General features: G+C 40.6%; 2 protein-coding genes and 1 long non-coding RNA gene across 9 annotated transcripts in view; 2 read left to right on the top strand and 1 right to left on the bottom strand.

Annotated features, from left to right (window-relative positions):
* LOC117951235 overlaps positions 1–9,354 on the bottom strand; it is a 15,551-nt gene extending 6,197 nt beyond the window's left edge. Inside the window, exons 1-2 of the long non-coding RNA XR_004658096.1 lie at positions 9,245–9,354; positions 2,609–2,614 (exon numbers count right to left, since the gene is read on the bottom strand). This is a non-coding gene — a long non-coding RNA (uncharacterized LOC117951235). The remainder of the gene's footprint in view (positions 1–2,608; positions 2,615–9,244) is intronic.
* Positions 1–17,625, top strand: part of si:ch211-235e9.8 (uncharacterized protein LOC100002196 homolog) — a 22,400-nt gene extending 4,775 nt beyond the window's left edge. The window contains exons 2-8 of one of the 4 annotated variants that reach the window (XM_034882840.1): positions 244–344; positions 909–1,014; positions 5,956–5,973; positions 11,657–12,019; positions 14,379–15,460; positions 15,806–15,852; positions 16,096–17,625. In XM_034882840.1, coding sequence (XP_034738731.1) covers positions 244–344; positions 909–1,014; positions 5,956–5,973; positions 11,657–12,019; positions 14,379–15,460; positions 15,806–15,841 — 1,706 coding nt within the window. In that variant the 3' untranslated portion in view covers positions 15,842–15,852; positions 16,096–17,625. Of the gene's footprint in view, positions 1–243; positions 345–908; positions 1,015–5,955; positions 5,974–8,709; positions 9,070–11,656; positions 13,309–14,378; positions 15,461–15,805; positions 15,853–16,095 lie in introns of those variants that run through there. The other 3 variants (XM_034882841.1, XM_034882842.1, XM_034882843.1) reach the window with 3 other exon arrangements.
* A 5,225-nt stretch (positions 17,626–22,850) lies between these two features.
* Positions 22,851–27,984, top strand: part of elf2a (E74-like factor 2a (ets domain transcription factor)) — a 28,179-nt gene continuing 23,045 nt past the window's right edge. For 3 of the 4 annotated variants that reach the window (XR_004658091.1, XM_034882844.1, XM_034882846.1), the window contains exons 1-3: positions 22,851–23,158; positions 25,576–25,659; positions 27,245–27,542. Coding sequence is in view for 3 of the 4 variants with exons in the window: in XM_034882844.1 (XP_034738735.1) it covers positions 25,585–25,659; positions 27,245–27,542 (373 nt within the window). In the remaining variant the exon portion in view is untranslated. The remainder of the gene's footprint in view (positions 23,159–25,575; positions 25,660–27,244; positions 27,543–27,984) is intronic. The other variant, XM_034882845.1, reaches the window with a different exon arrangement.

Here is a 27,984-nt window from a genome sequence, read left to right on the forward strand (position 1 = left end):
GGGAGATACACGAAGGCAAAGCAGTTGAAGTGAAATACGATTACGAGGTTGATCATTAATCTCCAATCTTCTGTTCTGTGTTTCTGTTCCTTTCAGTAAATCTGGCCCTCCTTTTAAACCTCCTAATGCATTTGTAGGTCAAAGTGAGAACATGGATTAAAGGCTCCATTAGGGAAAATCTTGAGTTATCAAGTGCTCGATGACTTGGCAAAGATCTAACGAGTGACCTTGGACTCTTTCCAGGTGTGCAGCGGCGACCAATGTCATCAGTTCCTGGTGGGTCCGGGGAGAACATAGTCTACACTCTGCTGTGTGGTGGAGCCTTCGTTGGCGCTGTTGCATACGTAAGTTCTACGGTTTCTCTCCCATGCTTTCAGCTTCAGCATGATACCAGGATGATACTAACAACACTTAACAAGAGTGACAACTAGGGATGTCAATAATCAACTGGAAACGGACAATACTTCAGTTAAACGGTTAAAGACAATATTATTAAAACCAAAATGAAAAGGTTATTAAAGTGTTTTGTTTTTTTGCATTGTAAAAGAAAACAAAAAATATGCTATACAATTGTTATTTTTTAAGCCCTTTTGTTTGTTTTTCTAGTTTGTAGATTCATGGCTCTTTGTGGCGCAAGCGTAGAGCTTTTGCCCCTTCTCTTAACCGTTAATAAACAGTTAACTAGGGTGGGCTTTTGGTCAGATTTTGTTTTAATTTATTTATTTTTATAAACGGCATCCCATTGACAATGCTAACTTGTCCTCAACAAAGAACTACCCAAGTCCAACAAATGACCTAATCCTGTATATTAAGAGATTTTGCAAAGAAACTGGAATTTAAAAAATAATAGTTTCAGGATTGAGAAATGAACAGAATGATCAGATTCTGACTTTGTCCTCTCTCCACAGGCATACAGCACTGTGTCCACAGACGGCGCCAGGTTCAATGATCGCATTGCAGAAATCAAAGCCAGACCCAAGACTGAGTGGGCACCTAAACCATGGCCACCTAAGAGTAAGTATTCCTCACCTGCATCTTGAATCTTTTACCCACTTCACCAGAATACACAAGTGCTGATCAGCGCCCGTATTTATCAAGCCTCTGAGAATTCCTCACAAGAACACTGCCAAGAATTGACTAAAGAAAAAACTTCTTGGCTCAAAGCTGCGGTTAAAAGTTAGTTATCAAGAAAATTAAATAAAGAAATGAATTTTTAGGCCTTTATTTTTGACATGACAGCTTAGACTTGAAAGGGGAGGGGGGGGATGACATGCAGCAAAGGTCAGAACTGAACCTGCGGCCGTTGTGTCAAGGACTGAGCCTCTTTATATGGGCATGCGCTGTACAAGGTGAGCGACCCAGGCACCCTTAGATGGGAATCGAACGTCTTTTGATAGAGAAAACAGGTATCATTATCTGTAACTGGCTTTGTACCCTTACAGTAACATTTTACATTAATGGGTAAATTTCAAACTTAAAACAAACTACTCCACACATTACAAAGTAAAACTATGGCCACATTAACCGACAACGGCATGAATTTTCAATCAATTAATAATCAATACCCCATGTGGAGACTGTCGCTGGGCCTTGTTGTGCACCATGTGTGAGGCCCAATGGCTCCCACCTGTGGACAGCTCCTGGTGCTGAAACTAGGCCAACAAACGGCAGATGAAAAATGAAACTCTATTGTCTTTCATTAAACACTCATTAAACACATTAATTTAATAATTTAATCACACAATATGATGATGATTTTGTTTTATAACATGGATTGAGTTCAGCCCAAACATGGATTGTGGGACAGTCCCAGATTATCCTCGGCTTATTTCAGTAGTGAGGGAACGTCACTGACAAAATGCAGAGACTGAACGTAGCAGCTCAGTGTTAGACACACACACACACACACACACACAGCCAAAATGCCTGCATGTGACGTTATGTATTAAGACGGACAGCAGTCTAACCAATTTAGATGTTGTGGTCACCAACTAGAACAACAACTATTGTCGCAGTGGTTCATCAGTTAGGAATTGGTCTTTTTATGAGAGATTGTATTATCCAGTAAAGTGTTTTCATTTGTGCTGCAGTTTGACCGCATTGTTAAAAAAAAAAAAAAAATACAATGAGTTCTGTATAACATCCATTCTCTATGGGAAGATCTAAACACACAGTAAGACTGAGTGGTGTAACAAGTCTGGATAGAAAATTATTCTGCAACAATTTTGACTAAGTTCTGAATTCTGCTTACATTTAGAAAAATGTTTTTGGGGTTTTAATCGAACGTGCCACCACCTGTGGCCAGGTTTGGTCATGGTTAGAGCAGACGCACATGTCCTGACAGGTTTATGTCTCAACGCAGAGGTCCAGGGTTCAAATCCGACCTGTGATGATTTCCTGCATGTCTTCCCCCTCTCTCCCCTTTCTCCCCTAACTGTCCTGCCTTAAAAATGCCACCACCTCTCGGGTTCACTCTTGTTAGCTGTGAATGTGTGCTGGTTTTCTTAGTCTTAGTCTATGATAATAAGGTTTTGAGGTTTTGAACTGTTGGTGAGCCAAAACAATTCAAATGTGGGTTCTGGAAAATTGCAATGGGTTTTTTCTCAACATTTTTCTGCCGATTCTATAGAACCAAACAATTGATTTAATTGAGAAAATATGCAACGAATAAATCCAGTGAAAATAGCCATAACTTTTTCCACTAATGTAAAGGATCACTAAATAGGGAATGACATACAGTACATGTATGGAAGAAAACTGCTGCTAGCAAAGTGCGAGGGTTTATTTCTAACCTTGGTAATAGTGTTGGCAAAAACATCAAGTTCCCCTTACTACCATTTCATGAGTTTTCAACACCATCACATGATCTTCATTAGTGGATGTAGTTCACTCTGTATTTTTTAAGATGGGCATGGAACTACAGAAAGGTCAAGGCCACTCACGGTCACCCTGGGCTGTTACAGAGTGAAGGTTCCCATCCCCCAAGTGATATCTGGCCGAGTACTGACACCTGCTGCCCAGAGCACACAAACCAGACAGCAGACTCGTTTGATTTGGCTCTGTCATCAAATTACTGACGGAATTAATGTTTTAATGTGTCACATTAGAAACACAGTAGAACACAGTAAAGAATGCTCAGACTTTGATCGTTTTTATTTTAATCAACACTAAACAATGCCCGGATCGAGCCTGATACAATACTTCTCGTCTCGGGGTTTCTCCAGGGCCATCACTGATTGGAATGTAGCCTAAATATGACATGCTTATAACTCACAGAAAACAGCGCAGCACTACTTCTCCAAGTGTGACTTTGTTTATTTGCCATTTAAAAAATAAATTGGTTTCCGTTGCCTTTCGAAGCGTTTGAGAAGCTTTTCCGACCTGGCAAAAATAAAGCGATTTACCCATTCTGACACATGTCAGTTTGACAAAAGTAGACAGGAAGGTCTCTTGGATCCAAATGAATGCATTGATTCTGTCAAAATCCTCACATTAGTTTGATCTTTCCCATTTCCTCTACACTTCCTCGTTCTAAACCCCCTCCCCTCCCGAACACCAACTCATTCAGTGGTCCCCCAGAAGTTGCACGGTGGCAAGTGCCGGACAAGGGCTTGGACCGGTTAAAGACGGAGTTTATGTAGAGCCTGATAATCTCTGTGGGAACAGAATGATGGACAGAACCATGACATTTAGAATTTAAAAAGCTATAAGACAGATTCCATAGGTCTTATGTGCCAAGTCCCATGTGCTAAAAGCTAACTGGAATTAAAAAAAAATAGGACTACGTCTCAGTTTCCAACCTAACCGCCCCAACTGTAACTGTGGATTAAACGTCTTTAAAAAACACATTTGTAATTCCCAGTGGTGGGCCGCCAGGCTCGCATACACTGGGAAAACCCTGTAATTTCCTTCAAACACAAACACCCTCAGGTCCAGTACACACAGCCTTGTGTATTCTGCTTGAAAGTTCTATCAGTGTTTGTGATCACTGACAGTTTGCTTTTGATTTGTTCTGGCTAGCAGGCTCTGAACTGCTCATGCTCTGTTCTACATGGTTGAGATTAGTTTACTTGACCGTTTGAATTGTGAATAGAGCAGACACAGCGTGTTGACAGCGTACTGATACCATCAGCAGCAGCACTCTTACTCTGTACAGGCACTTAGGCATAGGAGATTAATCCCTTTATTCATTGCTGGTCTTAAGATGACCCATTTAAAGTTGTTTACATCGCTCAGAATAAGGAACGATCCCTTCTAGGGCTGAGAATTGAAAAATCTAGTTGGTTCCACTAAAGTAAAGTTTAAGGGCTTTCATCTCAAGAATATAAGTCCTAAGGAGTCTTTTGTCCATCAAAACATATATCCCATTGTAACAAGGGCGTTGTTTGAATGTAATTGGTGGTGAAATATAACTTGGTACGTTCATGCTTCCAAAGGATACAACCTTTGTGATATATGGCAGCAAATGTTAGATTTAAAAAAAAAAAGATTTAATCTCCTTTTTTTTTTTTTTTTTACGGTTGTATTCTTTGAGAAGAAACACATCTTTAAAGGCAAATAGCATGACCAGCATGTTGAATAGAATACAATGGATTGAGAAGGTGTATGAAATATCGTTGTATCAAATAGGCATGGACCGGTTACTGGTTTCAAGGTATACCCCGGTTTGAAAAAGTCAGTTTCAAAACAACTAACATTTTCCATCATTCTGTTCCCAAGGTACGAGCTGTCTTTAAAGAAACAAATTGCACTTTAGAAACCGCTCTCCCTGGCAGTGTGGGATGGAGGGCTGCACCATTACGGCCAAATGATAATCACAATTATTTAGATCACAATTTTGATCATGATTATTCTCACGATTATTTGTGGATTTTAACCAAAACAAATTTTTTCGTCACATAGGCTATATATAACTGCGAGAGGGAGTGTGATGGACCCTACTCACAGAGAGACTGCTGACTCATTATGAACGGGCCCAGCACGGGTCGAATGGCGGATACACACGTCGTGTGTATGAAACGTCTGTATCGTTACTGCGCTGCATTTTTATGAACTATGATATTCTGGCCATGGGTCACATCTCTCGCCCAAGTCCAGCTGCTCCGTCTCATATCCATATAACAACATTGCAGCGAATGCGAGGACATTAGCGACGGTGCGTCCAAGAGGAGCTAACAGCTAACAGACGCTAATAGCACCAACTAGCACTGGTCACTGCTGTTGTCTGAAAAACAGACGGGACAAAATGTTGCGTTTGCTGGTAAACTGGTATACCTTGAGACTGACGTATAACCGACTGCTATCTGTTGAGTTTTCCTCCCATTACGCTGTCCTCTGATTGTCTACATCTAGAAACTAAGCTGCGCGGTGCAGGGAACAACTGAGCAGACAAGGGTTATGGAGCGGTAGATTGGCTTAGCAAAAAAACTCAGCGTTCTATGAAATGACGCTTAAAAAAAAAAAAATTGCTCGATCACACAAATTTGATCATGGGCAGTCAAAATCGTGATTGTGATTAAAATTCTAGTGGGAAGTGTGTTAAAAATAAAATGCATTGTGTGTGTGGGGGGGTGAAATGACATGCAACAAAGGGTCACAGGTCAGAGCCAAACCCATGGCCACTGCGTCGAGGAGCCAACCTCCATACATGTGCGCCTGCTCCACTAACCCTGATATTTTTGCTTAAGGTTATCCAACAGTCAGAATCTCATACCGGCCCGTGCCTAGATTCAAAGGTGTAATCGAATGTAAACAGGTTTCTACATTTGTCAACTAGAATTGGTAAAAAAAAAAAAAAAAAAGTTAAACGTTAATATCCTGAAGAAACAAACCCAGAGTTCCTTCTTCCTTTGCAAAAGAAAAGCAAAAAGCATTTCTCTACTGCTCAGCAACTGAGCTGTATACTGTTGCCAGGGCTTGTTTCTATGTGAATCTGATGTTTCTGTTTCCTTGCAGGCAAGGACGGAGAAGAGGGTAAGTTGTGTCAACACGGATATTCAGCTTTCATTCATCATCACTGCCTGAGAACACTCTAAATGCTCACTGACATGTTGGCATGGGCTTGATTGTGCTTCTAACAATTTCACACTAATCACTGTATGTGTTTTACCACTCACAGTTCAAGGTTAGACCGTTGACAGTGGGAAGGAAACTTTACCAAATTACACAAAAAAGTATTCCCATCATCCAACAAAGACAAATGCAAGATAGATATAAATAGAGAAAATAAGGGATCTGAAATGACGACAACTATAACTATCCAGCTAAGAAGGGAAACTGAATTGGTGTAGTTGGATACTGTCTATGTAGTATAATATGAGATATCAAAGCCCAGCAGAACCTGCAAGCAACTATTGTTGAGTCCAAGCACCCAACACCAGTCTGAAGGGTCTCAAACGGTCACTGACCCGGCGCAAAAGGGAAGCTACATAAAGCTCTAACAGGCGCTTCAATACATTTGTATTAGTGCTGTCAAACGCTTAAATATTAATTGCGTTAATGTCATAGTTTACTCTCAATTAATCACACATTTATCTATTCTAAATGTCCCTTGATTTCCTTTTGTCTCTTTTTTGTCTCATTTTAATGCTCTTATCAACCTTGAAAAGTGGATCGGGTTGTTTTGTACAAATGTTTTTTTATTGAAAAAAAAAATTGGCAAATAGCCTACTGTAGTGTTAAATTCACACTAGCATTCTCACTTGGAGCAAATAATCTCTTGCACAATGTAACACTGTCCATCAATAAAAGGGTGAAGACAATGCTTTAACAATGGGGGATTCCTTCAGCTGTGTGCTTGGCCATCAGGTGGTATTTCAGACTGGACGTGCTGCGATGACAGCTCAGTTCACAACGACAAAACACTCAGATCACTTTGGTCTTGTCGATGGAAAATTTGGCAACTTTTAAAAACTGACAGCGTTTAACTGACAGCACTCATTTGTATGCATGCTTTGAAAGGCTCTTACAAACATAAAAAAGTAGGATAAGATAAAATTGAATAAATGCGTCATTTGTACAAATTGAAATTAAATTTGTAACTTTAACTTAATTTTAAGCGGACGGGATCGTCCTCTGCGTCTCAAGACTGCTAAAGCTGATCTCAGCTGTGCTCAGATTGGCCTATTGACTCCTCTGTAAAAGTGTGTATTTGTCACACTGAACGGGCGTAGTTTGTTCCATTCGTAATCGGAAGATGGATTTTCCAAGGTCAAGTTAGAAACATGCCCCCTGACCTCGACACGCACAACCTTGCAGTACACCAAGGTCAAAATCCAGTAGTGAGAGCCGTAGTAACATAGGTATTAGCACTTCTGTCTTATGTCTCACTAAATCAGTAGTACACACAGTCCTGTCTAGCTGTGGACATGTTGCCGCCTAATCCGTTACCAACTGATATTGCTAACAATGGCTAACCTGGCTAGAGCTACCACCACAAGGAAAAATCGGACTTGTAAATGGAACTTTCTATTAATATTAGACTTTGGCAGAACACAGAAAATGCAGGTCAAATAAGGGATTCTACTGATGAACAAAATTCAACTCAGAACTTAAAATAACATCAACTGTGCAGTTTTGTTATGTATACATTTAATAATTATACATGTACGAAAATAGTGCCTCTGAATAATAAAGAGACAGATTGAGAGTCATCAAAATTGTAAATGCATCCTAAGCTTTGGCTTTAGCCATATTTGAAAATAATCATACTCCTATTGTAGCTAGTGTAGTTGTGGCACATTTTGACAAGTCTGTCCTCCTTCAGTAAAAGACCTCGATCCCACCTCTCCTGAATTTATTCTACTGGCCAAAAGGCTTAGTCATCAAATCAGTCCCCTTTTCTCTCTCCCCCCCTCTCTCTCTTCATTGTGTTCTTCATTCCTCTTGTGTTGGAAGAGGCTTTAGAAATAAACAAAGTCTTGGTTCATTTGAAGTGAAATAAACTGTTGACTTAGGCTTTTTTTGTAACTAAAAGCTGATTAATGCTTCTGCTGTAAATTTACGCCGCGTCAACGTAGGTGGAGATAGCGACCCTACGTCGTAGCCAGGCGTGCACCGCTCAAACAAATGTAACTACATGTTCTCGCAACGTACGCCGCTCAACTGTGGCTTGGTCACGTTGCTGACTCATTTTCTGGCTCTCATTTTTCATAAACATGAAGTCAAGGAGCGGGTTAACTCTTCCTGCTACCGATTGTCCCACGGTGATCAGAAAGAACAGGGGAGACACTTTGTTTCTCTCATTATGACTTTAGAATCAGAACTCTCAATCAGTGATTGTGACAGAAAGTCACAATCACTCTCACTCGCTCTACTGCACACACACATGCATACATGTATACATACATACATACACACATACATTTTGTACATACACACACACACTATTAAAGAAACCCACAACGCACACACCAATGCAAAGTATAAACTTCAGGCCACTAACGTAGGCCACGGAGAAAGCTCTACGTGGAGCCTCAGCAGAAGCATAAATCAGCCTTTAGGCTTCTTGTCATAGAGCGCTGAACATCAACATCCCCAGTGCATCTTGGGAGCAGCCCATATCCATTTTGGTTCATTCCCATGCATAGCTTCTGTGGTTGCTTTTAGATTGACAATGACTTTGTTGTGTAAATTGAACTTGGCTTTTTTTTGAAAGAGCTAGATTTTTCTTCTTCCGTTTCTCTAACTCTGTGTCTTTACTCTTTTCAGTGTAATGCTAAAGATAAGGTCCTCTGTGGCCGCATGGATATTCGTCCTAGAACTGGACTCTTTGGAACTGAACAGGAAAACAAAATCCCTCTGTTCTCCTTCCCTTCCCTCCTGTACTGCTCAGAAAGAGAGTGCTCTACTCTGCCTAAACCCTCGGGACAGTTCTTTGGACGATATTGATTCTCTGCTCCTCTTCATTTATTTATTTTTTTTGCCTCTTGTTGCTAAAAGCTAAACTCTCTAAAGGTGCTAAATGGACTGACAGAAGTATGCAAAACCAATGTTTACTGTTGACTTTTCTTTTGTCGATGGACTTTATCATTGTTCAACGCTACTCTAGGTTTGAATGTTGGAAAAAAATTGGCTATTTTTGTGGAATAACAGCTCAGTTGGTCAACTCAGCTGCTGTGCAAAGCTATTAATGCTAACATTAGCATGCACTATTGTGAGTGATAACCCTCTTGCTACGTTTCATCCTCCAGTTGATTCTGAAGGGGAAAATACTAGAAACAAAAGATTCACACTGAAATAAAACACAAAAGGGCCATAACCTAAACTGTTATGGCATAAACTGTCATGTTACATTATCCTGGAGACTGCTATGTTTAAATGTTGGGGAACATTGGAGGTATTGGTAAAATAAACCTTTTTAAATGGAAAATTACTGTGTGGACAAATACTCCTGGAACTAGCGGCTCCTGTACATTGTAACTCAACAGACTATTTATGTTCCAATGTTCGTGTCAACGTCCAAATCAACATGAAATGCCAAAGTGCCAACAGGCTAATATCACTCCCAATGGTCCAACGCCCAAGTGTTGAGCACCAGAGTCAATGTTGACTCCTGGACCAGTCTTCCACAGCCTTGGTGTATTTTTGTTGATGGTAAATGTAGAACAAATGGTGGAGGGGATCTTTCAGTTAAAGAATAAAGACGCACAACCTACCTGGGCTGCCTTGGTGTCGATTTCACTGTCCCGCTCACTTTTCAGATTTCCAGATAACACATAGTTTGTTGATTGGATGGTAAGAACCAAGATTCAACTTCACCCCCTTTAACCCTGCACCTTAACCCATCGTCCTCTCCCTTCCCTTCCTCCCTCTATTGTCTACAGCATGTTGTGCTCCTCCCTGTCTTTGAGTTTGCATGCATGTAATGTGGTGAATGTGCCAGTATTTGCGGAGGCAGTGGCCATTTTTGGAATGGCATCAGGCTGCTGGGAAACGAGATCAGCTATTAAGTAGCGCTGTTTGCATCCAAATGCCCATCGGTCTCATTATTACCCAGTTGATATACTCCATAGACCATAAAAGAAAAAAAAAACAATACAAAAGTGAAGCCTAAATATCCCAGATATGTGCGCTTCCATCTTGTAACTTTGTAGCCATTGTCTGCGCAGTAGTGATTGGAAGTCCCGCCCATACGCCAGAACAATTGCAAGTCAATCACAGCTGTCAGTCATGACGTTTCACCGTGTTTTTATAGCATCAAACTAATAAACCAAACTTATCAGGAAAATTAACTCACGTCAGTGTTATCAGAATGACGTAAAATGGCAGGAACAATCTGGAAAAATGTATTTGATGTGTACTTTAATTTGTTAGTTTGGCCCATTCCCATCTCCTAACAGAGGGGGCAAGGTTTTTGACCTATACTGCAGCCAGCTACCAGGGGGCGATCCAGATGTTTTGGCTTCGCTTATACAGTCAATGCATCAACCCCTGATATCATTTTGATGTACACTTGAGTCTGACTTGCCAATGAAAGGCAACAAGTTTAACCGTAAACAGACTGCAGTGGCAATAAGCAGTGCGAGGCGTGTTTACATCGAAAACCTTCTAAAAGCACCTGACATTTGACAAATCTAAAATGTTCAGCACATGCATTTCTGTCATCTACATTGCAGGGCTGTCACTTCTTTAAATTTAAATAAAGCTAATGTGGAACTGTACAAAGAAACTCAATGTAAGTTTCCTCCGATTTGTTTGCCTTTAACACCATCAGGCTCTGCTGTGTTTTTAAAGGGCAGCAAACAACCTCTCCTTTTTATCGCAAGATTTCTCCAGCTGATGGAATTAAATTTAATTTTCTAACTTTTATTGCGGCAATGAAGAGCACAACTATTTGATTCTATGTAAATGTTGCATTTAAGCTGAATTTTCGATTTAGTAAGATTACTCGTCAAATGAATAATTTCCCCACTTTGTAATGGTTGTTTGAATTTTGTAAAAAAAGTGACAGCCCTGCTACATTTTGCAAAGTGTGCATTAAAGAAAACATTTTGTATGTATTGGCAAACATTTGATATATTTTATAAATGTTCTCTCTCCACGGCTTAGTTAACACATCTTGGATGGAAACTTCTACCACTACTAAATAATGTGTAGTGCTGCTTTTAAAATGTTAATCAAAATATAGTGTATTTGAAAAGAGGGCATTTTGCTTTTATCTTGAAGCATTTCAAACTGCATGTGTCGAGAAAACGCACAGTGGCTGACTACTTGCTGCTCACTGTAGAAGATAGGGTCTACTACAAAGTAGAGGGGTAACGATGGATGTATCGATTCAATGATCACGATCAATATTATCGATGCAATGTAAAAATAGCAATACATATATTCTGTAAGATTCCACTTTATTTTAAATCCCACTTTATATTTATTTTATTAAAGCGAATAGTTTGTTTTAATTTAAAGTCTGGAGAAGCTCAGTAATAAAAGTCAAATCATATTTTAGTTTTTTTTTTATTGTTATAAATGTAGCTGTGTTAAAATGGCATAGGATATCTTTCACAGGCTCCTGAATTAAATTGGACCGAAATTGTATCTTGACTGTAGGACATCAGTATCGTGATAAAACTCTGGATTTACCCCTACTACAAAGTGTTAGCCCTGTGAGTCAAACCAAAGCTCTGGTTAATGCTCTCTTCTGGTTCTTGTGTTCCAGCTGGAGAGGAGGAGGAGGAGTTGGCAGTCGAGGAGGCCGCTGGAGAGGCTGAGGTTGGCGAAGAGGAGGTTGCCGCCGGTGGCGAGGCCGAGTCCGTCGCCGAGGCAGTCGCCGAGGAGGCAGAGGCTGTCGGCGTCGTCGAAGCAGTCGCCGAGGAGGCAGAGGCTGTCGTCGAGGCCGTTGCCGAAGCGGTTGCAGAGACTGCCGAGGCCGTCGCTGAGTCGGCTGAGGCCGTCGCCGAGGTTGCGCACGAAGTGGAGACGGTCGCAGAAGAACTGGCTCACGTGGCCGAAGCGGTCGAGGAGACAGCCAAGGCTATCGCAGAACCAGCCGCCGTGGCTGCAGAGGAGCCCAAAAGCAACGGTACGACTTCTTCACCTGAGGAGGAGGCAGCTGCCTCTGAGGCTTGAGGTTCCACACACTCACTGCAGGGAGACACACACACACTACCAGACACACACACACTTGACTCTCACCAGACACACAATCTCTAAACCTCTGCAATTAAAGAGCCGCTGACAGCAGATCTTTTTCTGCCCTCACAGCACTGTGAACAATAAAACCGGTACCTTACAGTCACTGTCTAGACCACTAGAGGTTAGCTGCTTCTCCTCAGGTGCCTCAGGTGGTTAAAAAAAATGTATATTTGCTCTTGTATTTATTGGTGTCGGTAGGGCAGTGTAAGGATGTCTTTTTTTTCTTCTTTTTTTTCCCCTGGTGTGCAGCGTACATCATTGTGTGATGTTTATATTTGTTCCGATTATTATGGGGCCTAGAAATGTTAAAAACCTCAATCTCCTCAGCTGGTTCCTCTTGATTTACAGCTGCACACCAAAGTGAGACATTTCCAAAGTGGCAGTAAGGTATTTTATTGTGACTCATTTGCAGTTATGGGTGAAATAAATGTGATCACTGTGTATACAAACATTCATACAGATTGGCTCTTAGTTCGCACAGTTAATGACTCATAACCAGCTAATTCGCTTATTACCATACCACTTGACTTTTCCAGCGTTAAAATACAACTCTTATGGCCCTTTTCATATAGCTAGACCATGCTTTCAGGGTCCTACACATAAATGGACGTAGAGAACAAGCAGCAGCACCCTTCAAATGTTGTGATATCATAGGTGTCTTTTTGTTATGAAGGCCCCATTGCTATTTTCCAAGATTTAACCAACACTGTATTTCTTTGAAACCTCTGTATTGTTGTACTTTTTCGTCAGGTATCACAGAGCAGGCAGTTGAAAGGGCGTTTTTCACTCATGTAGCCATGTTTGCTTTGTTCCGATTCAGGGGCTAAAGCGATACGATATTTGCATTTGTCTCTTGGTTTGTTTCTGCTCACACAGCAATGATGAACAGCGACAAAACAAGACCGATTTTTGGGGAGGGAAACGCTCCCAGTTTCAGAGCAACTGCTCCAAACAAGCAACACCCTTAAACTGTCAGACAGCTGTGTGTATCCAACAGCAAGATGAGATGGCTCTGTACAAACTTTGTAACTGCCGCAGTGTTTTCTTTTCCTTAACTGTAATGTGAAACTCATAAGAACTCATTAGGTTTCCAAGTGATTCAACCCATATGTGATCATATTTTTATTTTGCTTATAACTAGATAAGAAAACAATAAAACTTTTATCAAACGGGAAAGGTTTACTGCCGTCTTTGATTTGTCTGAATTAGTCTTTACTGTAATTTGTAAGGATATTTCTAGCCATTCATTCCAGTTCAACCATTTCATTTTCACTGCCTTTGTGTTTCTCCACAAATTTACTATAGTTTTCTGTAAATTATAGAACTGTAATAAATGTCTATTATTTACAAACATTTCATATTAAATTTAAGTCTACAATTAACTTATTGAAGCAAGCTTGCTTTTTTCATTGAGTAAGCGTTTTAAAATACATTCTGTTTGATTAATTCCTTCTCACCGCTCTCCGCCAAACTCTACTTAGCTATGATATCAGAAATGCACTGGGACTTCCATATTTAAAAAGGCAACCCTTACTTTTTGCACGGTTTGCATTTTTATGGATATATTTCCATGATGAACCCCAGTCTGTTTCCTTCATGTCTCTCCTCTTTTCATATCTAGCTGTTCTATCCATTAAAGGTGTAAATGGCCGAAAAATAATCTTAAAGGGTCCAAACCAGTAGGCCTACCTGTATCCTTTACAACTCACTTCTTAATAATCAAATTTAAGAGATCTTTATCAAAAATGTCATGTGTTTATGTAAAAAAAGAAAAACGTTGGCCGTCATATATCATTTTCTAATTTCTCTGAAAGTAATTTCACCTCAAATATTTTTATGTATGATGTTCAAAACTCCAGTATTGGATACACTTAAAGATTCTCTTCCAGATTTTGTAATTTCTTGTAAAATAATATTTAACAATGTAAAGTGGTGTTTCCAAATGCCACCAAAATTGTCCATTATTGCTGGTGTGCCGCTTTGCTGTGAATTTTTCTTATTATTGATATCTTCACTGGCTCCTATTTTGCGCCATTTTCTCAACTTTGTCTACTGTTGGGGGTTGACATTGCACCTGCATGTAGTTACAGGTCACCATATAAATTTCCTTGCACTACATACCCTAACCCTCAAAAAGGTTGTCACGATGTTACCTATGGCTTATCACCACAAGTTGTGTGAACTTAATGTAGGTAAATATAACTTGAGCATCAGTGATGTTTGGATGGCTGGATTTTGTGTTACAGTGCTGCTGGCAGCCGTCTCTGCTCTAGAGGTACCAAAGATAACTCAAGAGTTGACCATTGCTGTTGAAGACGTCAAAGAGTCAGTGGCGCCAGTAGAGGCACAGCCAGTTGAAGAAATTGCACTAGTTGAGGATGCAACTAAGCCAGCAGAAGAGGCCCCTGCACCAGTAGAAGAAGCTCCTGCACCAGCAGAGGAATCTGCCGCCGAGGTTGTTGAAGAGGCCTTGGCACCAATGGAAGCTGAGCCAGTGGTTGAAGATGTCCCAGCACCAGTAGAGGCTGAGCCAGTTGTTGAAGACGTCCCAGCACCAGTAGAGGCTGCGCCAGTTGTTGAAGACGTCCCAGCACCAGTAGAGGCTGCGCCAGTTGTTGAAGACGTCCCAGCACCAGTAGAGGCTGAGCCAGTTGTTGAAGACGTCCCAGCACCAGTAGAGGCTGAGCCAGTTGTTGAAGACGTCCCAGCACCAGTAGAGGCTGAGCCAGTTGTTGATGTCCCCACACCAGTAGAGGTTGAGCCAGTTGTTAATGTCCCCGCACCAGTAGAGGTTGAGCCAGTTGTTGAAGAGGCCCCAGCCTCAGTAGAGGCTGCGCTAGTTGTTGACAACGTCCCAGCACCAGTAGAGGCTGAGCCAGTTGTTGAGGCTCCAGCACCAGTAGAGGCTGTGCCAGTTGTTGAGGCTCTAGCACCAGTAGAGGCTGGGCCAGTTGTTGAGGCTCCAGCACCAGTAGAGGCTGGGCCAGTTGTTGAGGCTCCAGCACCAGTAGAGGCTGGGCCAGTTGTTGAGGCTCCAGCACCAGTAGAGGCTGCGGCCGTGGTAGGAGAGGCCTCAACGCCAGTGGAACCAGACATCACAACAGTTGTAGAAGAAGTCGCAGCAACGCCAGCTGTGGAAGTAGCCACCGCGGTGATGGTGGAAGAAGCAGCAGCAGAGACCCTGGCAGAAGGTCCCAAGAGAGAGTACATTGTTGTGGTTCTGGAAGGAACACCGAAAGCTGAAAAAAGGCCGAAGGTGCTAGGAATAGGGCCCATGACTGGAAGAACCATCCCAGCTCCAGAAGAGGATGATGCCCCTTCTTCTGAGGTACCACATAACTTTGTTCTTAAACTGTTCTCAGATTGATTACAGATTTATAGATTTAGATTAGATTTAGATTATTTCCTGTATGTCTCAGCCTTGGTTGTTAGTGTAACAGTGTTTTGACCAACCAATTTTAAACTACTAGAACTGTTGGGTCATTGTAAATTCTGGAGTGTGGTCTAGACCTACTCTATCTGTCAAGTGTCTCGGGATAACTCTTGTTATGAATTGATACTATAAATAAAATTGAATTGAATGTCAGGATGCTGTAACATAACTCCATATGTAACGGAATTGCTCTCAATCAGTGTGGGCTTTTAACGTGGATTTTTAAACTCTACTACTCAGGGTAGGCGACGTCTTCTTAGGATGCAAATGCAGTAGTTCCAAATAAGGTACTGAGCCTTTGATTGTTTCCACCATGGTAGAGTAGCCTGTAGAGATGACGTACTTGTCAGTTAGACTGAACAGCCCCACCCTTACGTTCACATTCCTATAGTTTAGTTTAAAATACACACTAGGGATGTGGAATTGTTTTTTGTTTTTTTTCTTCAAATGTATTCCTATTGGAATGTGTTCATAAAGACACAGACAATGTACAGTTTTATTGACTTTTGTGTTTCTGTCCTCCATCACAGTAAACAGCTCCCGAATGATGACTTTCTATCCTGCAGAAGAAGAGGAGGTGCCTTTCTCGAACACTTTCCCTTTCTCCCTTCACCCATAAAAATGCAAGGGACTAAAATGTAGTTTCAGTGAAAAGATACACATGCTGCTGTGTTTAAATCGATGCCTGCTTTATGGAACCACCCTTCCTCACATATTAGCGGTGCCCATATGGCCCATTACTTTGACACTCCACACTGACTTGGCTGTATAGTCCCAGCTGAGCTCAGTCAGTAGTTGAACAGATCTCTGGTTTATCATGTAGTAACCTCGATAAGTTCTTGTAACTTCTGTGAATTGTAACCCGTTTACTTCTGTAGCCAAAACTGAGCCATTCATTCACCGTATTTTGTATTGTACCGTTATAGTGTTCACTGCCTCCGAAATCACTCAGGTGGAATACCTTGACACTCATCGCATCCTGTTAACCCGGGCTCTGCCCAGCCACTTAGTTGACTAACTAGTATAATATTGTGAAGAAGCGAGGCCTGTTTTTATTCACCAGCATTTTTTTCAATACCCGGCCTCAGATTTTTCTCTGTAAAAAACTTGCTGTAGTTTTTGTTTCACAAAGAAAGACCCTTTCTACCTCACCTTGTTTTTAGTCTTTAAAATGATAGGATGAACCTCTTCTTGAGGCAGTTACAGTGTTACAGTTCCTAAGCCAACAATACAGTTGCTAAGCTGCTGACTTCAAAAATCACATTCTTACTTTTCAATAGCTGTAATTTGATCACCTAAACGTATCATGTCAAACTAAATAAGCAGGCATTTGTGGATTTTCCTTTGTCTTCCATTTTAGTTTGTTCCTCTTTATTTTCTAGACAATGTCATGATTATATAGTGAATGTATAACATTTTGGACATCCTCTGGTATTATGTTGCAATCTTTTAAACTTTGGCTTGTATTACATTGATAATGCAACAGTCCTTGTATCATTTGTATCCACAGCTCCTCCTTAGCCATTAATATAGATGGGAGGGTTGGATAAGGAAATGGATAAGTAGCCGTATGTTGTTTTGCTTTTTGCTTTTCTGTCCTTTCGCAGAGCTTTTGTTGTCTTGTTCTAGCAGTCTGGTCTGCGTGGATGTATATTATAAAGGCTTGCAGCAAGTATGAACCGTAATGATGCTGATGTGCTGGTGTGACATGAAAAGTGTGTGTATTTTTGGAAGCATTGCGGTATGTCTGACGTAAGGTCTCCAGTGTGAAAAGCTTTGACAGGTTGGTTGTAGTTCTCTCTTTAATTTCTTCTTTCAGATTTTCTCGTCTCCACTGTCAAGTTTTTGGCCTCTGTTAGTTTGGTGTTCACTATTTAAAATGGATCACTGAGGGGAGAATCGAACTTGCCAGCTAATATGGATTTAAAAAGGGGAATGATTTGATTCTGAGGTTTCTATGATAGGATGAGGGTGGATGCCTTTGACTGGCGAAGGACAGAAACGTATTGTTTCACGTTAGTTTTTCCTGTTTTTGTAAAATAAAAAGGGATTAAACTTGATTTTACATTGAGTTTCTTTTTTTTTTTATAAACATAGTTTACCCAAAAACACTTTGATTAAAAACGAAATGTAATTGTGGGTCAGCCCAGCGCTGTTAACCATGGTCAAAACTATGAGCGTGTTGAACTTTGTCGTAGCGCTATAACGTTACCATACAGTCAGCCCCTAAGTTTAAGCATGAAACCCATCGTAGTGAGCTGGATATTGAAATATATCAATAAATATGGTCTCTACTGGGTTACTGTGTTGCAAAGTGGTAAATAATGTAAAAATGAAATGCTGTATTACTCTAATTCTGTGACATTGGCACCCAAACAAAGGTCTTGTGTCCTTAATTAAAATTACAGATTTTGTCTGGGAATATAAACATTTAAGATAATGTAAGTACACAACAAAATAAATATAGGTATAGTCTGTTTTAGACATCGTATTAAGATGGAAGTGTGGGCCTAGTTAGGTACTCCTCAAACTAAATTGTGGACCTTTTTATTTTCCCATAACTGGAATGATAAAAAAAAATACTTCGTTTTAATTTTGTTGCTACGGTCTCCATTTCTTCGTCATCAAAAAAAAAATTGAAGGGTCATTTCAGAAGGTATTAAGTAAGTATTACTTTAGTTATTATTAAAGAAGCGATATCAGTGTGCCCCTCATGAATAAAAATTGAATATATAACCAAGAGAATAGCCTTTGCTCGGTTCAGTACACATTTTTGTTGTTACCAGTAGCATACTTTCGGTGGCCAATTTTATTTAATGTAAAACTTTAACTAGTTAGTGTGCTATTGTGCTATGTTTTATCATTTCCCATTATCCTATAGTTAATCCTAGTGAACACCAGTCACATGGGCTCGCTTTAAGGTATCTGCCACTGAAACTTCTGTTACCCTAAAACAGTGGAGGTAATTGGAATGCAATTTAAAACTCTGAAATTGTAAATATGATGAACTCTCAAACAGCTGTTTGTCTCTACTGGAGAAGTTCAAATAATTTACTTAATACTTAAGCAATACTGCAGTAAAAAGATTCCAATTGATCCATTGTTGGGCTGTAAAGTATCCTGACGTAACTCCTGTTGTGATTTGACAGTATAAATAAAATTGAATTGAATCAAAAATACTCAATACAAGTAAAAAAATGCTATGTACTAGTACTTTAAAGAAGCATCATAAAAGTAGCTCCCGTAAATATTATGCTATATGTGGTTAGTAACGTTACATACTTTTGAGTAATTTTAAGTTAAACTCATGTTTTGTGTAAAATCTTAATCTGTAAAATAAAAAATTGTCAGATCATTTTAGTGGAGTAAAAAATACAGTATTTGAGTTAGTCTAGCGTAGAAGTGTGAGGTAACATAAAATGGAAATGCTCAAGTTAATTACAAATACCCAATTTGTCTACGTATCCCTTAGGTTGTCTAACCGAAGAAATTAACGCTTTTTGACTTCTTTTTCAATGTTTTAGTCACTTTTGTCAAAGTGTTTCAACTTTTGTTTTTCCTACCACTACACACCACCAACACCATCGGATGGCCACTAGTTTTACACCAATTTTTGAATTCTTGGTCAATAAATCTTATATAAATTTGTGCTAAATGTTACAGTAATTTTGACTAGTTAAGATCAGTAAAACTTATTTTTTGATTTTTTTTTTTAAAGACTTTATTAGTAACATTTTGGGCCTTTATTAGATTGTAAAGCCTTAGACATGAAAGCGGAGATAGAGGGGGAACGACGTGCAGCAAAGGGCCGCAGGTCAGAATTGAGACCCCAATCTGCGTCAATGACTAAGCCTCTGCACATGGGCGCACGCTGCACCAGGTGAGCCACCCAGACGCCCAGTGAAACATATGTTGATGGATAGTAGACTGTAAAACTTGAAAAATCTAAAATTTAATTAGTCATTAATTGTACTTGCTAAATGTATGTCTAAAAAAACTTAAATTATGATTTATTTAAACTAAATGTTACGATCACTTTGTTGAGTGGATCCCAGACTGGTATACTGTATGTCAAAGTTTAGTCAGGATGCTGTTTTGAAACTAAAAAAATGCTGATTCAAATGCTATAAAACTTAATAAAACATCCAAATTATTATTCATTTACATTTTATTTACAGTACATAGCGCCAAATCAGAACTACAGTTATCTCATTGCGCTTTTCATAAAAGAGCAGTTCTAGACCGTACTCTGGGAAGTTATTTACAGAAACCCCACAATTCCCAGATTGCCAGAGCAAGCACTAGGCAACAGAGGCCAGGAAAAACGTCCTTTAAGAAGCAGAAACCTCGAGCAGAACCATGGTTCAGGGTGGGCGGTCATCTGCTGCGACCGGTTGGGGGTGAGAGAGAGAGAGAGAGAGAGAGAGAGAAGATAGCGTCAAGCAGGAACATGGAGGCAGCAGGTGACTCCAACCATAGCTCCAGAGCCAGAAACACCTGCAGGAAGTGATAGGAGGAGAGAGGAGTGGGACAAGAGAGTACAAGACTCCAGGAAAGGGAAGAAGTTGAGTTAGTAACATGCATTAATGGGATGAGTTTGCTTACTGATGGAGAAAAAATTTAAAGTAGGCCTAATCATTCATTTTACCTGCAAAGAATGGTGCATGGGTTCCATGCAACATGCATCCCTGTTATTTTTGGGCAATTTGGTTGAAAGAAACCCATATTTCTGATTGGATCCAAGGACAACAGGAGAGTTACGTACTTACGCAATCAAATGTACTACTTTCCATGAATAAAACAATATCCTTGTTATGGTGTACTGAATCACAGACCTTTCTGTCAGCCATTGTTATGGACTGCTTCTATAGCTCTGTTGTAGTGTGAATACAGACATCTCTGAGACTGGACAAATTGAACCATAACTATCTGCAATGCTAGAAAAAGTATACCCTACCAGTTTATGTCAACAGCAAAAAACTACAACTGAAAAGAGAGTGACGAGAAATCTAAAGATTGCCCTTGGAAAACACACCAGAATGCATTTAATAAACCCATGTTTAATGGTTGATTTACTTTTTTTTCAAAGCCTTTTATTCCTAGGCCAAAAATGTTCAAGCTTCCTAGTAGAAAACCCTGGCCTCCAGCACCACTGTGAGGAATCTAGGCTTTTTTCACCTACGTAATATTGCAAAAATCAGGAATATACTGTCTAAAAATGATGCAGAAAAACTAGTCCATGCAGCTGTTACTTCTAGGCTGGATTACTGCAATTCTTTATTATCAGGCTGTTTGAAAAAATCCATAAAGACTCTTCAGCTGATCCAGAATGCTGCAGCACGTGTTCTGACAGGAACCAGGAAAAGAGATCACATCTCTCCTCTTTTAGCTTCTCTGCATTGGCTTCCTGTAAAATCCAGAATAGAATTTAAAATCCTTCTTCTCACCTACAAAGCCCTTCATGGTCAGGCTCCATCTTATCTTAAAGAGCTCATAGTACCTTACAACCCTACAAGAGCACTACGCTCCCAGAATGCAGGGTTACTGGTGGTTCCTAGAGTCTCTAAAAGTAGAACGGGAGCCAGAGCCTTCAGCTATCAGGCTCCTCTCCTGTGGAACCAGGTTCCAGTTTGGGTTCAGGAGGCAGACATCGTCTCCACATTTAAGAGTAGGCTTAAGACTTTCCTCTTTGATAAAGCTTACAGTTAGGGCATAGAATTGAAAATTGTTAGGGAGTAAGGAGTCGCAGCGTCCGCCTAACCCGGCCCATATTATCAATAATATAATAAAACTAGAGGGAGGCCGGGCAATACAGCCCAATCCGGTTGGGGAGAGTTCTAGCCCGACCAGGCTCCTCTCTTTACCCTGTCTCTCTTAGTTATGCTGTAATAGTTTTAGACAGCTGGGGACATCCTTTGACACAATGAGCTCCTCTCTCCTCTATCTTTCTATCTTTCCATTTATGTGCATCCATGTCCCAGAAATGCTTGTTACTAACCTAGCTCTGGGGAGTCATTCCCCGGAGTCGTTATGTTCAACATGTTTCCTCGGATCAGGGAGGCTCCAAAACCATGGTTGCAGCTGTTGCCATGGTCCCGCTACACGTTCTGCGATGCCATGTTATTCCTGCTACGCTCTGCGTTGCCCAGCTACGTCCTGCTGTGCCTTGTAATGCCGCACAGTGCCCTGCTATGCCATGAACTACTACAAAGAACTGCTACAGACTACTATTTTTTGGGTGATTGTTGTTGTCACTCTTCATTCTAACCCCAACCGGTCGTCAGACACCGCCTACCAAGAGCCTGGGTCTGTCCGAGGTTTCTTCCTAAAAGGGGAGTTTTACCTCGTTACTGTCGCACTGTTGCTTGCTCTGGAGGGAACTACTAGAACTGTTGGGTCCTTGTAAATTCTAGATTGTGGTCTAGACCTCCTCTATCTGTAAAGTGTCTCGAGATAACTCTTGTTATGAATTGATACTATAAATAAAATTGAATTGAATTGAATAGATTAGATTAGAAAGACTCTTGGCCATGGTTAGCTTGGTGTAGGCTATATAGCGTACACTATGTATTCTATTTAAAATGCAAATGTAAAGTTTTGAGGTAGATCTACACATTTACCTTTTCCAATGATTTTATGTTGGTGCCATTATGTAGCTTTGCTTTTTGTTTTGTTTATACACATACATTGGTGACAACATATGCAGTTTTGTATTTGATCACTGGGTGGAGCATTGTCACCGGAATGCATTAAGGTAATCTACCAGAGGTACAGCTTTTCATCATGATAATGGCTTCTCAGTGGGATTGTTTTAGTGTTTAGTTGGAAAGCAGAATGAAACCTACCGGAAATAATGAATAAACTGAAATATACCTGTTGTACCGCACTGAAAGATATTTAAAGTATGGACATTGATTTATTGGCAGCCTAAACCACACGTCAAAGCAAGTTCTTCATTTGTCTCACCACATTGGTCTAATGTAGGTCTGGTTAAAAGACTACATCAGGCTAAAACCTTTTCAATGATTAGGACCCCCTAAAAGTCCGGGCCCCCAATGACCAGAAAACCTGGAAACACCCCTGCATGTGCCTACACAACCTTTGATTATTTTACTTATTTATTATTGCCATGATATGTGGGTAATTACACAATAACAATAACATATAATAATAATGTCAATAATCAATCATTTTTTATTTTGATCCACGGGAGGAGTTACAAGGTTACATGTTGCCAGTAGCCTACATACGAGGTTGCGCCCATTGTTAGTGGGGCTTGTCCTCGTGACGTCAGGGCGGTCTGTGCTTTGACCCGCTGCAGCGAACGAAGAGGCGACGCGCCGGAAAGCTACATGATAGCAAGGAACGAGCTGTGATCAAAACACAATTTCAGGGCCTGCATTTGCGTCCACCCTTTAGACTTAAGCGCAGGAAGACGATAGGTGTCTGCAAAGTGATTTTGAGGAACGGAAGACGTGCAAACACTTGTTTATGCGAGCGAAGTAAGCATTTTGGCCTTGACAACTAAGCTAACGCTAGGCCCAGGTAGCGCTAGCTGTGGAGCTTACTTTTCGCTAGCAAAAGCAAAACAAGGTAAGGGGAGGAAACTCATTGCAACAACATATCAGCAGGCTCTCATAGACCACAACTACTATTACAGTTGTCTTAATTTGCTCTATTGGCCTGCCAGTGACAGTGTAACGTTACTCCTTCAAATAGCTAACGCTATACGTTACGTTAAATACGAAAGTTTGCTAGCTATCTGCTAACTGTTTCGAGCTCATTAACTAACATTTATGCTAACCATCCATTGCTATGTTATGGGTTGGGGAAATCAAGGAAATAAAGGTGAATGCAGTGTTAATTTATTTTTATGGCATTAAATATGTGACGTTAGACAACCCCGTGCATATTGTGGCAGAAGTAAGGTTAGCTAAGTGTAAGTGTTTAGCAGCGATAACGAGTTAGCTGTAGAGTTTGTAGCTGCAGCTAACGTCACAGACTGAGTGAGCACAGAGACGTGCCAACCCCGCTCAGGAAGTAAACATTAGCCAACGTAACTGTGTGGTGAGAATGGTCAGTACCGCTCTGATGTGATGCACACTGTCAGTGTTTTCAGTCACTCTTCCCATTGTATATTAGGCGTGCTGGCATTTAGCCAACGGTACTGTTTTCTGCTTTGCCATCTGAATTGCATTGAACGTTGTACTGAATGACTTTGTTTTTGCGGGAAATGATATCTAATATATCAATGTAATGCCATTTAGTTTTTGTACAAGTATAATATAAAACAGAAACATTAAACCAAACCTCTGAGCCATAGAGAGAGAGAGGGAGAGAGAGAGTATCTTTATGAAAGGGTTAGATTTTAAGCGGAGGGCATTACCTAAAGGCTATTTGCGTTCTACGATGTTAAAAGTACTTATTATGTAAATGGAGTCTGGTTGGTTTGATGATGGTGATTTCGCCCTTAAATTAATAAATATAAAAAAATTCAAATGTTGGCTGAGTGAGTTTAGCCTACGGGATTTCGTATAGATCGGCTTGTTGAACCGTGTATTGCAAATTGAGCACATCGGTTAGAATTATGAATTTATGTTTATTTGCTCTCAGATTGCTTACCACTGCTGCGGTAGCAACTGAGATAATAGGCTAAAGCAACGACAGTTTATGGAAAGGACAAGTGTAATTATGGTAAGATGTTGTGCCTGACTGATGGGGAAGTGATATTGATAAGATTAGATTAGATAATAATGTATTCATCCCATAATGGGGAAATTCACTTTCACAGCAGCATTTTCCACAGTAAAAAGCAAACCAACAAACAAGAAAACAAACAGGCAAGCAACAGTCAATGTGCAAAAAGTACTGATTGAATGTTAAGTGGCATTATATAAAAGGTATTGTAAAGTGAGGTGGCCATATTATGAAAAATATTGCTAAGTAAATTAAGTGTTTCATTGTGATTCACGTATTTAAAGTGTCAGCTTTTTTTGCCAGCTTTTCTTCATGTTTTAGAAAGCAGCGACTGTATTGTGTTTTGCCTGTAAAACTGTGTCTATGTGTCTTTATGTAGAATTATAGTTTGTTCTTCTGATGTCAAATTTGTCTCTGGTAGATGTTCACGATGGGTCACGCAGAGCAAACACCGCCTCTTTTATGTGAACGCTCCTCTAAGATTGGGAAATCCTGCGTTGAGTGAACTCGCTGTTAACCCCCGTTGTGACACAGCTTATGCGGGGCCGTGGTTGTTAGGGTTAGTGAAGATGGGTAACTGAAAGAAATCCAGGGCATGTTAATATTGATTCGTAGTTCAGGGCTCTGGTGTTTTTTTTTTTTTTTTTTTCTCACAACAAAGATCACAACAATGCTGAGACTAATGGCGTTTTTCCATGACATGGTACCTGCTCGACTCGGCTGTGGTGCCCCATCCTCCCTTTTCTATTGCAGATTAGATTGAATTAAATTAAATTAGAATTAAATTGTGAGGATTGCGTGGCTGGGCTTCATAGCGGGAAAATGCCATGAGCTAACGTGACTCACACACAGAAAGTCAAAGGTGTGTTTCTTTTGATTTAAGAAAAGAGAAAAAGAAGAAAATTTAGTTTCAAAAGCAGCTGGAGAAAGCAAAACCAAAAAAATGCTGGTTACACTGTTTAAACACGGCAGGTTTGTTTCTAGGAATGATGACGCAGTGAATAGTGACGATTCTTTCCGATAAGTCAGTAGTCTGCAGGTTTTCAGTCATCTTTTGGTATCGCCTCAGCTCGCTTGGAACCGCAACTGATGTGGTAATTTAAAAAAAGTCCCTGTTAGCAGGTAACAGGGACTTTTTTGTAATGGAAAACCAAAAACGACGGGCAGAGGGAAGTCGAGGAGGTACCACACAGTGGACAAACGCCATGTCATAAGGACAGCCATGGGGCTTTCACATCACTCCACCCACTGCACACACACAGACACCCTCCATGTGTGTCCACCCTGACCCCATGTACTTTTTGTTTTGGTAGGAATGAGTGATGACCTCTGTGGTAGTGTCAGACGGTGGAGGAAACATAGTGGAGTATGTCACCGTGGTGGAGGGGCCCCAACAGGTAAGCCTGTGTATCCCCACAACCGCTCTCAGGGAAGCCAACAAAGACTGTTATGTTGAAACGAGTTACAGAAAAAGACACTAGAGGTTATGCCAATGGTTGCAAATAGAAGAACAGCGTTTGGTTAATTCATCTTTGTCTGATGAACTTGGCTAGCGGTGTCCTGTTTCTCCAAATCCATGATTCAATTTGACTTTTGGTTTTAAGGTCACGATTCGATTCAGTTTTTAATTTAAACATTTCATTTTCAGCTGTGACAGCAATGCCACAATAAGAGCTACTAGATCAGGGGTGTTAAACTCAAATTCAATAAAGATATTTTTAGGGCATTTTAGGCCTTTATTTTTATTGGATAGATGAAGACATGAGAGGGGGGACTGCCATGCAGCAATGGGCCGCAGTTCAGAATCGAATCTGCGGCCGCTGCGTTAAGGTGTGTGTGTGTGTGTGTGTGTGTGTGTGTGTGTGTGTGTGTGTGTGTGTGTGTGTGTGTGTGTGTGTGTGTGTGTGTGTGTGTGTGTGCACGTGTGTGTGTGTGTGCGTGCACGTGTGTGCGTGTGTGTGTGTACGTGTGTGTGTGTACGTGTACAAAACAAAGTACACAGGTTTCTCCAGAGAAACAATGGGGATCAGCGATTGGTTGTGAGGTATTCACATTCAAATTTCTGTCTGGCTGCTGATTGGTTAACTAAACCCACTGCTGCTGTCCTCCACTCAGCTAACACTCCAGTCCAGACAGCCACATGTGAGCACTTTCACTGAGAATTATCTCTTATTCGGGGTTACGGTCTGGCCAGAAATCACTTGTGATTGTGAGGGGTTGTTGTGTCCTCTGCAGAATAAACAGAACAATGCAGCACGTAACAGGTCTTAAAACTCACAAGAATATAGGGAGAAAATTTTAGAAACACCTAAATTAAGAACTTTATGAGAATTTATTTATAATTTATTTATTTATGTTTTTTTGTGAGCCAGTCTGCACTGGCTGCTTTTTAACCACCTAATTTTTTTTCAAAGTGCTTTTTTGGTGCTAATTTCGGCCGAATAATTTCAGTGGCCGAATATTCTAACGAAATACAGATAACATAATAACACAGGTACATTTTCTATGAAGTTAAGTACGCCTCTTTATTACCATGAAACATTTTTTTTTTTTTAATGAAGATAGAATTGACAATAAATATCAAAGCATTGATCATTAACACAAAACGGATTCAATTAGGAGTACAAAAAATTGTCATCACTATTGGCAAACCACATGGCAAAATAGTCATCACTGCTTCTGTACGTAGTTTTTTTTCTAACTGTATCCTCTCATGTGGTTTTTATTGCGATTAACATGTAAAAGAACAGGTGCCAACTTCTAACAAAAAACATAGCATTAACAGTCCGACCAATAATCACTTTTATATTTCTAAATATTATTCAACAGTCACACCCGTTAGGACTGTTAAACAAAGACTTAAACAAAAACAAAGACAGCACGGTTACGTAAAAATATTGTGCAATTATGTAAAAATTGTTACATTCCTAGTAACCTCACTTTACATCTCTCTATTTCTACACACTTCTTCAAACTGTCCAGTGTGAGCAGCAGCCCACTGAGGAGGAGGAGGAAGAGGAAGAAGAGGAGGAAGTGGTTCAGCAGGAAATCGAGGCGGTAATCGTGGGTGGCGGAGATGAGGTGGAGGAAGATGTGGAAGAGGAGGAGGAGGGCGTGGTGCTGCAGGAAGAAGGCTGTCCGGCGGTGATTGTGGAGGAGGTGCCCAGCGCCCAGGTGGAGGAGTGCTACTCGGCACAAGTCCTGGTCTACGACGACGAGACGTACCTGATGCAGGACGTGGCGGAGGAGCAGGAGGTGGTTACAGAGGTGTCTGAGACTGGTAAGGTTAAGTTCAGCTTTATGCTTCTGCTGGGACTACGTACGTGGAGATAGGGACCCAATGCTAGGCCTGCACGATTCGGGCGCGGAGGGGCGGGAAAAAAATGCAAGATTATATAACTGTACTGTCCCGCAGTACTTGTCCTTGTAGGGTATTTGCAGTATATTAAATCGTTTTTGACCTAATTATTTTGCACTAAAATGCCACTCGTCTGTCGGCTCTGAAAGCGCTGCATCGGACACGGAGACATGGATACTCTTACTCGTGCTGGCGCTGTTTATTAACAAGTTCCTAAAAACTCAGCCCTCCACAACAGCAATGGGCCTCATATCCTGAGCAATAAAGTCGACAATTCCTTCCGGGATATTGTATGTATGTATGTATGTATGTATGTATGTATGTATGTATGTATGTATGTATGTATGTATGTATGTATGTATGT

The sequence above is a fragment of the Etheostoma cragini genome, chromosome 10, assembly GCF_013103735.1.
Source record: "Etheostoma cragini isolate CJK2018 chromosome 10, CSU_Ecrag_1.0, whole genome shotgun sequence".
NCBI classification, from domain to species: domain Eukaryota; kingdom Metazoa; phylum Chordata; class Actinopteri; order Perciformes; family Percidae; genus Etheostoma; species Etheostoma cragini.